Here is a 12643-nt window from a genome sequence, read left to right on the forward strand (position 1 = left end):
AACAGGATATGTGAAAGGGTTTCAGTGAGGTGAAGTGTAAAGTTCTGGACTATTTTCCTTTAGTTTAATCTGTTCCACCTGCCATGAAGCTCTCATATCTTTGAGCCTGAGAAGGCTCCATTTTGTTCAGTTCAGTTTAATCACTGCATTTAAATACATTTTAAAAAAACAAACAAACAAAAACCACCAAAAAAACCAAACCAAAACAATAACAAAACCCCGTCTGCATGAAACCAAATTTTATATTCTCTCCCTCTCTTAATGTGATCCCATGAATTTCTTGCATTGTTGTGTCCCATGTACTAAGGGTCCCATGCAGAGAGCAAACAATAAAGCAGTGAGAAGACAGATGCTCTGCTAATGGGAAACCAAGGAGAAGGGAGGCTGTGAGGGATTACAGGCAGCCTGGGGTCGGAATACATTATTAGCATAGCACCCAATTCAGAAATTAGTTTTCAAAATTAAATGCCTGAAGCATTTTGGCAAAAACTCCTGATCATCCCTCTGAAAAGCCCTTAAAGCATAAAAGAGGAGGAATCTCAAGTCTAGACCGAGCAGTTGCATTTGGTGACTTTGCGGTGCTGTAGCACTGAATTGTAGTTTTTACGGCTTCATACCATTACCAGGGCAGCAACTGCCACACCTACTGAAATGTAACCCACTCGATCTGCTTGCACAAACCTTTAGCAGGTTTTGAACATCCTCCTCAAAGAAGAAAATGGGCCTGAATGAAATTCCAGGGCCTGTTTCCAAGAGGAAGGTTTTGTTTTGTTGAGTGCATAACAGCAGGGAAGTGTATTGGCCTCTCCTTGGGCACAGTTAGGCATGCGAAGGAGAAGCAGCGACACGTCTTTTCAGAGATCTGACATTGCCTAAGGTAGAAACTTTGGCCCTTGGAGCCTTTTTCAGGTGTGCTATTTTCTGGATGTTTCTGCTTTTGAAAATCATGATGAGAACGTCAAACTTTAAAAGACACTGGGTAGACAACCAAGATTGGTTACAAGACTGAGGGCGGACAGGAGAAATTGTTTCTCATAGTACTTGGTGGGATTATCCTCCATGCATAATTGTTCATTATCCGCTCAAAATTCATTGTTAATTTCTTTTGGATATATTGCACATTAGACAGAAGAGTTATAAACCCCAAGATTATCACAGGAGGACACTAACAGGCCTAAATATTCAGGACAGAAGGGGACTTGTTTTCCTCTTACATTGAAACAAAGACTCTTGGATAGGATCATTAGAGATTTTTTTGCCCGTTTGATAATCAAAGTATAGTGGACAGCAACAAAAGAAAAGTTCAGCCAGCCAAGTCATCTACTTTATTTTTACTCTTCTGTTCTAACATAATTAACATATTTCTCAAGGTTTATTTAGTTTCCCAGAGTCTTATTTTATATAAGTATCACTGGGGAGTTTGATTACAAAGTCTTGATTCATGCAGATAAAGTGAGATTTTTATTATCCTGGGAGAGAAGTCAAGGGCAAGGTAAATATGGGAGAAGAGAGTAGGGAAAAACGTAAGAAATCAGTAAAAATAATACAGCAGCTCATCAACATGCACTTGTTATTTTTGCATCCTGGTAACTAGCATCTTCAAAGTCACTGAAGTGAGAGTAAGGGGTAACATTCTAAGCTTTCAATTTCAGAGCTGTTGTTTTATAACAACTTCTTTCAGTGTTTTATATATGCTTAGTGAACATCTGTAATTAATATTTGGGAAAGTTAAAAATTATGCTTCTTATTTATCCTGGGTACAGACTGTAGACTTCTGAACCTTTGTCTAGTGTGAGATTGGTCTGCATTTACATCATCCTACTGGCCTGCTAACAATTTTTATTTTTTTTTTTTAATTTTTTTTTTTCTTAAACTGGCACATACGAAACCCTTACAGCATAAGGCTCCAATTGAGCCCAGCACTGTTTACATCCTGAATGAAATTGTATGTATGAAATACCACGTGTACAGGAAGTATAGTGGTGATTTGGCTTCTCCTCTAGGCTCTTGCCTATCAGTCTGCATTACTTCATTACTTCACTCTTTTACCTCAGTCTGTTTTTCACGTCTTCAGATTGTGAAGGGAGGGCTGGTGTGCGTGAAAGCTCTTTCCTCCTCTCCAACAATGTCTGTAATAAAGAGGCTACACGTCTCTGGAGCACAGCCTCTTCTCTGACAGTTACCTAGTTCACAAGCTCTGCCCAGTCACACTGGGAACCCACCACCAAGGAGGCTCTTGGGTGCGCTGAGAGATAATAAAGAGGCCATTCTGCCTTGCCTGCAGCCTGGAGCAGGTCACAATTTCTCTCTCATTGTACACACAAGATTTAATGAAGTTTAATGATAATCAGGTGCTTCAATGACAGAGGTTGCCAATTTTAATTAGTATTTTAGACTTTGTAAACTCTGCTTCTACAATTGAAAACTTAGCACAGGAGCCCTATTTGAACTCTCCAAGGTACAAACAAACACTGCAAAGCAGAATTTGATAGGTGAGCTACAAAAAGAGTAAAGAAAACTATTTATTGTTTACCTTTAAACAGCAGTGTCCACGGTACTGCCATCATGTAGAAAACAGTGCTGTTGGGATCCAAGGATTCTTTTCCAGTCCAAATAGATTTAAAGCACAGGCAGAACTGAATCCAAAACCCTGGTCTCACTGAATCAGGTCTCCAGTTTGTCTGGGATTGATACTGTGATTAGGAAAGAGAAGAGTGTAGTGGTAAGGGACAGCTCCCCGAGCCCATGAAATATTTTATCACTGCTATTAGATGTGCTGCCATTTTGCAGTCTGGCTAATCCAGTTCTGGGTGGTTTTGACAAATAACAATTCTCTTGTTAAAAACAAATCATGGTTTTAATTTAATAGGGTTAGAAATATAAAGAGTGATTTTGTGTCAGCAAAATCTTCCTTTCTGACAGTGTGATTTATGACAATCTAGTTAGCAATAAAGGACATTAATCTGACCACTATGCCATTCTGTTCCTGGGGAATTATGTTCCCTCTTAATCAATAGCTGGGTAAATGCTCTTTTGCATTCCTTATCAAATGACAGCCAGATGGTGCTGGTAAATTCATTCCAGCAGGATTTTAGAATTAGCTGGGTTTGTACTATTGTTAATCCTCTGCTGTCTGCGCCACTAGGGCCTACCCACCTGTTTCCAGTAACCCTCGAGTTCGCAACCTTAGGAGATGGTCTGGCCAGATGGTTACTCGGATACAGTGCAGCCAAGAAGCATCCCAAGCAGTGAGGTGTTTTTCTGTGTCAGTGAGAAGAAGAAAAAAGCAAAAACCAGTGTCTGGCAGAAATAGCCAGCTAGGACTGCCCTCCTCTGTACTCGTTCCTTAACACCCTGGTGTCATTTGGTGAGATTTCAAAGTTTCTTAAGATTTCATGAGCCACGTTCCTTAGTGCATAGTAAATTTAGAGCTTTGACGGCTGCCGTACCATCATTTACTGACTCTCTGGGCCCCTCATCGTGTCTGCAAGACCTTTTCCTTCATAATGGCTTTGTTGCATAGCAACAATAATTTTGTCTCCAGCCTATTGATCTGACATAACATGTAATCCCCTCACACCAATAAAAAGAAAAACATATGGCAGCTCTAGGCTGGGAACCACTGGCTTTTGAAGTGAGGGGACAGTTAATCCCCACTAAATCAAGGGGGGAATGGAGCAAGCCCTAAGCTCTGTTGGGCTGAGGCTCTGGGGATGCATTAGATGCCTAAGCCAATTAACTTGTGCTCTGGGAGAAGCGTCCAGTTTACACTTATCCTCCCCATTCTCTCCCTTTTATCTTATGCAACTAAAGTATGTTTCAGGTGAGGGCGGTTACAACCTTTATTGCTGAAATGAGCATCACTGCGCAATACCGTACAAATAACTGGGCATCTGTTCCCTCTGGCAGGAAGGAATGCACTATTCGCTTATATAGCACCGCAGTGGGTGAGGGTAAAGTTCAGCTGCCGCAAATACCAGTTTCAGAATTACATGGCTGGAGTTCTTCAGGCAAATGGCTCCTGCCTGCAGGGTAGTTGGTTGGTAGGTCAGTCATCTGGCATGATAACCTTGATGTTTGGGGTTTTTTTATACTTCTGAAGACAAGGCTAAAGACAGATTTTGGCATCTGAAGCAGGGTTTGCTTTGGGGAAGCAAGTACAAAGTTAAGGTCAAAAACACTCAGGCAGGGAACACTGAGCTTTAGTCCCAAGTGAGTAAAGCATCTCCCCGCTTCTGTAACCCAGGCACCAAATCTGAGAGGGCTGTGCTGCCAGGCCTATCCAGCCTTCCTAGGAGCATGGGCTGACAGCTACGTTCGTATCATCTTTCTGAGGTACCTTACTGTTGCCTGCATTGTGCAGTGAGCCCAGGCTCCTAAACTGGACTTTTAGATTCTTCCCTGGATAAAAAGCTTGGTATCCATGAGGCAGCTAAATCCTCCTTGGACCTCCCTTCATTTTTCTAGCTTGCATATAAGACTGAGTGAAACGTAGGTCCAAAATCTGAGGTCAGTGAGCATCTGGTCGCTAATTTCAGCAGGAGTCAGGAGGTAAGTCCTGTGTTATTTACTTCTCCAGCTACAACAACCAAAAGAATGAATTCAAGCTAATTCCAGCACACCAAGCGCAAACTCACCAAATATGCTTCAGAAATAAAAATCAGACTTCCAATGATGTTACAATGGAAGTCACAATGCTTGCAGTGGATTAGAAGACCAAGCTGGTATCTGAGCAGGCTGCAAGAGCGGAGCAAAGCCTTCCAAGTCACTGGCTCTCAGACCCGTTGTATAGATTGCTGTTGTATACAAGCACAGCTGGAAAATAGCCCAGCGTTCACTTAAAAGGTATTTCTGCAGCTGGAGGAGTGGCTACTAATAATCCTTTCTTTTCTGTCATTTCAACAGTATTCAGGTTTTCAGCAAACAGCAGACAAGTGCTTTGTGTGTGGACATCTCATAATGGAAATGGTAAGAGACCTAAATTCCTACCCATGGGGCAGCTTGCTTTTCGTGTACTTTGGGTAGTACGCTGTGCTTTTTCCCTAGTCAATCATTGTGTCTTCATTACTGTCAAGGTAATTTTTAAACTGAGTAGTAAATAAACAAAAATACCTTTATGCTCCTATTACTATTAAGTACAGTAAGTTGGGCTTCTTTTCTACGTGAGATCATGGGAGGCTGTTGTTCTAGCATGTGTCAGTTTAAAAAAAAAAAATAAAAATTTGCATTTTAATACTAAAGGGGGAAAATACAACACGGCTTTGTATGAGAGCATAGTAAAGGAAAACAGAGGCTGTGCTCTGTAAGACATTAGAATAACAGCAGCTCTGTCGAGGGGATGGAATCTGGGCTAGAGAGGAGAGGGACGTTAGCGATAGTCCTAAGTTTTGCTGCCTGCTCTGTGACTTGCTTTATTTACCATCTGCCACTTGCTCCACGTCAGTTAAAATGTGTTATTGCCACTGGGATGTGTAGGGAGTTGGCAGTCAAAGTTACTTTTATAATAAAATAAATAAATATAATAAAATAAAAAAATCAAGGGGCTGTGGGTTGGGCCAGATGCTGCTGGCATCGTTTCAGTTGGTGAAAGTAGGAAGAATTTAGTCTGTTCTTCCTAGGCAGGGATGCCCAAACAACATCAAGCAGCTTGCATGTTGAAGAAGTGCAGACAGTGTAGTATATCCGTTTTCCTCTTGCTTTACAATGTGTATGAACCTCAGTATGCCGAATAGAAGTAGCTATTGCACTGCAAACACAGAGGTTCAGTAGGCGCTGGAACAGAGACTTCACTAATGAGGATTCTGGCTCAGATCCTGGCACCACTGGTTGGACAAGGATATTGTTCGGTTTAGCCCAAGAGCAAATTTCTGGAGTTGTGTCATGCTGGGAGGGGGAGGGGTATCCCCACTTGCATGCTTTGAGCTTAATTGCAGAATCCCAGGCAAGAGTCCATAATATCTCGCTGGTGGAGCTCAGTAGCTGGAAGCTTGGCAGGTGCTTGTCTGCCTTTCTCCTATCACCAAGTGTGCGCCAACAAAAGGAAACAGCTCTGGGAGCTGCAGGAATTAAGCAGTCGTATTTGGCTCATTCCTCCCTGTCCCTCTCTGGGAGCGCTCAGATGGCAGCCGTGCCTGCGCCGCAGCGGTGCCCGTGTCCGGCCGAGGAGTGGAGCTGCAGCCCCGCAGGCCTGGGTGCAGCTGAAGCTCTTCAAGGCTGAAAGTGCAGTTGAATTAGGACCTGCTCTGTGCAAAGGGTTGGCTGCACAACCATGCCAGGCTGTGTGTGTTACATAGCTGCCTCAATAATCTGCAACACATGCACAGAGCAGAGTTGTTTCTGGCTAGGAACAGGCTTGCACATGGACTCTGATGCCACTCACTGAATGGAGACCTCTATAGGGCTTCATTAGAGGGGGGGGGAAGATTAAATTAAATTTACTTTTTGTACTTTTCCTATGCACTGCTTCTTATTTCCTGTTGATTTTATCTTTATTCGTAGAATCATGTACAGGGTACAGGGCTGTGAGAGGTTGGTCTGTGGAAGTTTTTTCATCTCCAGCTTATTAGCAGCTCCAAGCTGAGCACTGCTGCTAGCAGATATTTTTTTAAATTACCATCCAAAGGTATTTATTATACCTGAAATGTATGCAAGTGGGGCTATAACCTGTTGAGAGCTGCCTGAAGATGATACCATATCTCACTCTTCCCAGAGGCTCGTTCATGGGCTTGGTGCATCCTCCTTGATGTCCCAGTGCCACACCAAGTATTACATACGAGGACACCAGGAGGGAGGGGATGTGTTCTGTAGCCGTGCAGCTGAGACTGCATCCGGCCTTTCCTTGCAACCTTTGAAATGCAACAGGGAAAGTCTGGGCAGATGGACAGATCTGTATCCAAACACATGGATGCAGATGGAATTGTAACAGAAACCGACGGGCCCCTGTGACCAAGTGATAACCAGTCAGTAGCTGTGGTGGAGTAGGATCCTTAATTAATAAAAGCACACCTATTTATTTGCTTGTTTTGTTATTTTACTTTTTAAGTTTGAGTAATGACTGGTTTGGATTCTGCCTGTCACAGCCTGTTAAGTTTTGTGAATTAACTCTGTATCCCAGTAAATTGTATTTGGCTGCAGCAGCTTTTCCAAGAAGTGGTCTCTGAAGCCGTTTTAATTTCTGTTGGCAGTAGTGGCCCTGCAGAGCTAAGGCTGATGGGCGTTAGCCTGATTTTCACAGTTCTCTCTTTATTGGGAGTCTACTGAAACCCACTGAAATAAGTAAGTTGATTGTTTTAAAAGGCCCCTTGCTGACAGATCTGCAGAGTGGTAATTGCATCCTGAAGTGCTTTTCTCACTGTCATTGTTAAGAATCGGACACAGCAGTATAGGAGGATCTCATGTAATCATGCATCCACTTATTTTGCTGTTTGCCTCTTAAGATCTTACAGGCCCTTGGAAAGTCATACCATCCTGGCTGCTTCCGCTGCGTGGTGTGTAATGAGTGTTTGGATGGAGTCCCCTTCACTGTAGATGTGGAGAACAATATTTACTGTGTCAAAGACTACCATACGTAAGTACACAAATCCATTGCCTGCTTGGAAAAGTTACAGTAGTTAAATTATTGGTATAGTTGTAAGCTTTGTAGTAGATAAAAAAGATCGTTCCTGCTTGCTCAGATGTCCCACAAGTGCTACTCTCATATGTTGCATTTTTAAAGTATTTTAAATTTATATTAAAGGTTGCTTCAGGGGCCCAGTGTGGCATACAGTGGTCAGGTGAGGTTGAAAATCAAGTTGTGTCAGAGGATGTACTTCTCTGCTGGCTGTTTCTCTACTTCTTTCAGGACTTTCAGTACAAATTAGATCAGGCTAATTCTGCAAGTGATGGTAGCTTCTGCTGGCTGTTTCTCAGAGCTGAGGTTTTGGTAGTGCATGATACTGGCAAGGGTACGTTAGGTTAACTGACATTAATTTCATGCATGTAATTAGCAGTTACTGTTAGACTGATTTTTAGCCTCATCTGACAAAAAGTTTTGTGGTTTAAGTGATTGCTTTTGGACTCCATTCTGCTCCCACTCAAAGGCAGTGTGAATGCTCTTAGCTCCAGTCAACCAATAACTCGGCTTATGCAGCAAGGGTAAATCACTCTGAACTCAGCCCCGTTGGTACCAAGTTCACTGTGTTACAAGGATGGAGTGAATATTGGCCCAGGGATTGTTGTAAAATGCAGCTGTGGATAATAAGACCAGTTGATGTATTTGGTTTAAGTAGATCCTAGCCACAATCAGCCCCTCTCCTATGGGACATGGTTATGTTTTCCTCACATCAGGTGGTCACAGTCCCCAGGTCAGGAGCTGCTTTGCAAAGCAGTGAGTCCATGGAAGAGGACTGAATGGCTTTATGAGTAAGGGAAGGTAAGAGAAAGGGCATGTGTGGGAAGAGGGCTGGATTCACTATGCCCAGAGGTCAGGAAGACCTAAGCAATAAAGCTGGGGTAGATCAGCCTCTTCCAAATCTTTTCCTTGAATATCATCAAACATTTAGAGGTGTTTCAAATCCTGTGGATCTACATTTTGCTAAAAACAAGGCATGATTAGAATAGCTCTCTTGGTTCTGCTGTTTAAAGAAGCTTTAAATGTGATTTGAACACTTTCTTCTTGCACCCTAGGGTTTTTGCACCAAAATGCGCTTCCTGTAACCAGCCGATCCTACCAGCACAGGTACGTGTTAACATGCACTGACTCTTTAGAGAAAGCAGCTATTCTAAAAGCACATTAGATGCTTTTCCTCCCTTTTCCAGAATCTATAGGATGTCAGATACTATATTAAATACACTTCAGCAGTAATGTCACTCCCAAACATTCCTAGAGGTTGTAATAGTCATAACTAGTTATGCAGCACAGTACTTTTTTATCTGTAGGGTGCTTTCCAGGTCTTAATTAGGCTGTTATAAATCTCATTTAATTGAAAGCCCTGACTGGGCTTCAAAAACAGCCCAAGAAATAAAGCCCTGTTTATTCTTAGAATCTTGCATTCGCTCAAGTAGTAATTTTCCTTGTCTGCTACGTTTGCATTTCTGACGTGAATCTGTTAAGATGTCCAAACTTGAAAAGACATCTTTCACCCTGACCCTGTGAAAAGGCCACACAGTCTTTCATCCTGGGGTGGCAATGTAATGAAAGTGCTTAAAGGGGAGGAAAAGGCATTAGGAAAGTTGGCTAAAAGGAGAGCCAGATTAACAACCTGCTTGCAACCTCACCCTATCCTGACAGTATAGTCAGCATGATAAAACTTCTGCATTCAGACCTCCCTTTCCTGTCCGCCGGCAGTGGTGGGTGCAGGACCCTCTGAGTCCCCATTGCTGAGGTCACTGACCAGCTTGTTTGTAAGCAAAGGCCTCAGCACCTCCCTCCTTTTCCTCTTGCCATGTTTATAGAGCCAGAACTGGCTAGAGCCTCTTGGCATGCCCCACCTCCATCACCCTGCACATTAGTCTCTATTTCCTCATTATTTCTGTTAAATGGACAGGTCTCACATAATTAAAAACCTGGCAAAGGCTGAGCCACCATTGCTTGTCCTGCTGATGGTATGTGAGAAAACCCTCATATAAATTTTTCTGGATTTATGTCTTAAAAATGACTTTTAAAAAAAATTAAAAAGGAAAAAAAAAAAAAGCAGTCCTAATGCTGACTCACCTGATGGCTAGCAGGATAGACTCCACGTTCTTTCCCATGGAGGTTTCTTAGGTTAGTTCAAGTCTAGCAGTGCAGGTACTAACTTGCCCCCAGCTTCTCTCAGACAGACGACGTCAGATCTGATGTTCCAACCACACCTGGAACTGGAAACAATGCAAGGCAACAAATTTAATGAGCTCTGTCTTCAGAGAGGATCAGGGAAAGGGTCTGGGGGGAAAGACTCTGGAGCGTTACAAGAAGGGTATGGGCTGCTCTGCAGGGCCTGAGGCTCAGCCAGGAATTGCACAACTCCACTGCATCCACCCTCACGCTGAGGTTTTGGCCTGTGCACATAATTACCTGCCGGACTGGTATGTAAGTCCCTGTGGGGTACATACAGTGACATGTGCATGTGCAAAATAGCTGTGCAGCAGATGGTTTGAGGGGAATAGAAGTCCTGGAAAACGCAGGCCCAGGTTGTCTGCAAGGAAAATCAGCCGGTTATAGTTTTTGACTGGCAATTCGTTCAGATCCTGGGTGCCCTTGGAAAATTATTTCATTTCAAGACTAATTTGTCCCTTGGGGATGAAGTTTTGGCTCCACTTCCCAAATGACCTCTACAGCTTAGATATGTCAGATGCCCACGCTGCTGCTAAACAGCAAAACCAGCAGTGCAGTGCAGCGCACCAGGGGACAAGACCCTTAGCATTCACAGAGCTCTGCTCTGTGGAGGACGAGGGGATCCCCAGGGAAACAGCTTTCCAAAGCCATAGGTTGGGCACTGAAAGAAGATAAAACACTGCTTCCAGCCCCACTCTTACCTTCTCTCTGCTTCCCCATCAGGGCTCTGAGGAGACCATTCGGGTGGTGTCTATGGACAAAGATTACCACGTGGAGTGCTACCACTGCGAGGTAAGCCTCAGGCGCCTGTGCTGGCCTGCCCCATGGCAAGGTGTTGCTGTTAACTAGCAGCATCTTGGTACGTGTCAGACTTGCACCCTAGGGTGCACTTGCTGGCTCTTGCATACCTGAGCAGGTAGGGCTCTGCCCCGCAGCTCATGGAGGGAGGCAAAGGGATGGGTGCTAGCTGGGCTGCAAGTGGTGCTGCCCTCTCCAGTACCAAATGAGTTTTGGGGTTTTTTACCCCCCCAGTATAATACCTTCCAAAGCTGGGTTTAGTTGGTTGGGTTGAATTTTCTCAACACGGAGCAAAGAGTAGGTGCTGCTTCTCCTTTTCCTGATCTCTGGATACAGAGGCTCTGATCTGATTTTGTGGCTCTGATCTGAGGACACTTGGATTGACATTGCAAGTGCAGGGAAGGACCCTCACCCCTACACGGGAAGGTTCTTCTAGGGGATCTGAGTTTTTCCATGCTGGATGAATATTGATTCTTTACGAGAAAAAAAGACAGGGATACCACTGACTTCTGTCACTTTTTTGGGAGTAATTATTTTTGTGCAGAACATTTAACCACTGGGACAGATCAAGTTGTGGGATTAGTGCTTTTACTTCAGAGAGGAGAGCTGAGCTCAATCCTAGATCTGCATTCGGGAGCATGAGGAGGGAAACACACTGTTTATTTGGGATCAACCCAAAACTTCCCTTTTGCTGTAGGTTTGGCTATGTGATATAACATATCCACACAGATCCTAACTGCGTTACCTGTCTTAGCATCAGAGGCAAAAATGCTGCAATCCTCTCTTCCACACACTTTTGCACAAAAAGATATTATAGACTTCCAGTTAAGGGAGAAAATAACAGCATTCAGGGCATCTTGAAATGTGTATGAACTACTTGGCTATCTCCTTCCAACAGGGACACCTGATACTCCATCTTTTTCTATAAATTTTTAAAGAGAAATTGGTACAGGAAATCACAGCATATTGGAGCGCTGTACTTCCCTCCGCCTCCTTCCCCCACCTATTGCTTTGTGCAGGCTTCACCTAAGATGACAGCTCCCTCCCCTTCTCTCTCAGGCTATTGACTTTATATTAGAACGTCCCAATGGGGGTTTATTTTCAGTTCTGTTTCATTATTCATTTCCCCATTCTCCTTCCAGTCTGAGGCAAATCAAGCTGCCTCCACATCTGCCCAGAATGGCGGAGTGTATTTCTATACAGAAATCAGGGGGGTGACCCATGTGTTAACAGGCGTAGGTTACTGCCTAACGGTCTCAAATCAGGTTCTCAAACTACGCACTGGGTCACTGCTGTCTCCAGATGCTATTAGAGAAGTTAGTGCCAGTATGTCTGAGGTATTCATGTGGAGACTTGCAAAGGCCCAATGTCTATGACAGCTTACGCAGTCACTTCTGAAATGCTGTTAATGTCATCATCGCCTGGTGGCCATGCAAAGTCAGTTTGGAAACTTTGCTGCTTTTCTGTAGCATCTCTTTCTTGTGCAGCCGCTTAAATTCTGCTGAAAAGTTGAAGCCAGTTTGCAGATCAGTAGACTCCCATTCTGAAACTGAAATCCACTGAGAAGGCAGGCTTTCTCATCGCAGAAAAGGAAAACAATTTTGGAGAGGATCAAAGTTATGAACACTTGGCACATTTGGAGGGTATCTGAAAGTGTTAAATTAAATTGTTGAATTGAATTTTAAAACTATATCAAGGACTGTAAAGTTAGTAATGTATATTAACACACAGAAACTTTGATTAAAGCTTCCCTAAACTAATGCTCCAGTGTTAAAGCTTACTTTAAAACCCCTTTCTCATTCCTAGTTCAACATTGTAAATTTTGAAGATTTTAACTTGAGCTATGAAAAGTGAAAAATTGTAATTGGTGTCCAATTAAAAATTTTGCATCAGTTTTCAATACTAAAATTACCTATATGCCCAACTGGTTCAGTTTTTTTTCTCCTTCTATTAAGTCTGCAGATACATAATCAGAATCTCTGGTTTGACAGGTCTGCTCACAGAGACAATTTAAAAATATTTAGTGTACTTCACAGAATCACAGAACGTTAGGGA

General features: G+C 43.1%; 1 protein-coding gene across 1 annotated transcript in view; it reads left to right on the forward strand.

Annotated features, from left to right (window-relative positions):
• The window catches only part of LOC104548189 (Wilms tumor protein 1-interacting protein homolog), a gene marked incomplete at both ends in the record, with an annotated part of 46088 nt that extends 35506 nt beyond the window's left edge, over positions 1-10582 (forward strand). The window contains 4 exons of the mRNA XM_010194135.1: positions 4906-4968; positions 7437-7567; positions 8665-8716; positions 10514-10582. Coding sequence (XP_010192437.1) covers positions 4906-4968; positions 7437-7567; positions 8665-8716; positions 10514-10582 — 315 coding nt within the window. The remainder of the gene's footprint in view (positions 1-4905; positions 4969-7436; positions 7568-8664; positions 8717-10513) is intronic.
• Between the last annotated feature and the right edge of the window lie 2061 nt (positions 10583-12643).

The sequence above is a fragment of the Mesitornis unicolor genome, unplaced genomic scaffold (genome assembly GCF_000695765.1).
Source record: "Mesitornis unicolor isolate BGI_N332 unplaced genomic scaffold, ASM69576v1 scaffold46001, whole genome shotgun sequence".
In the NCBI taxonomy this organism is placed as follows: Eukaryota; Metazoa; Chordata; class Aves; order Mesitornithiformes; family Mesitornithidae; genus Mesitornis; species Mesitornis unicolor.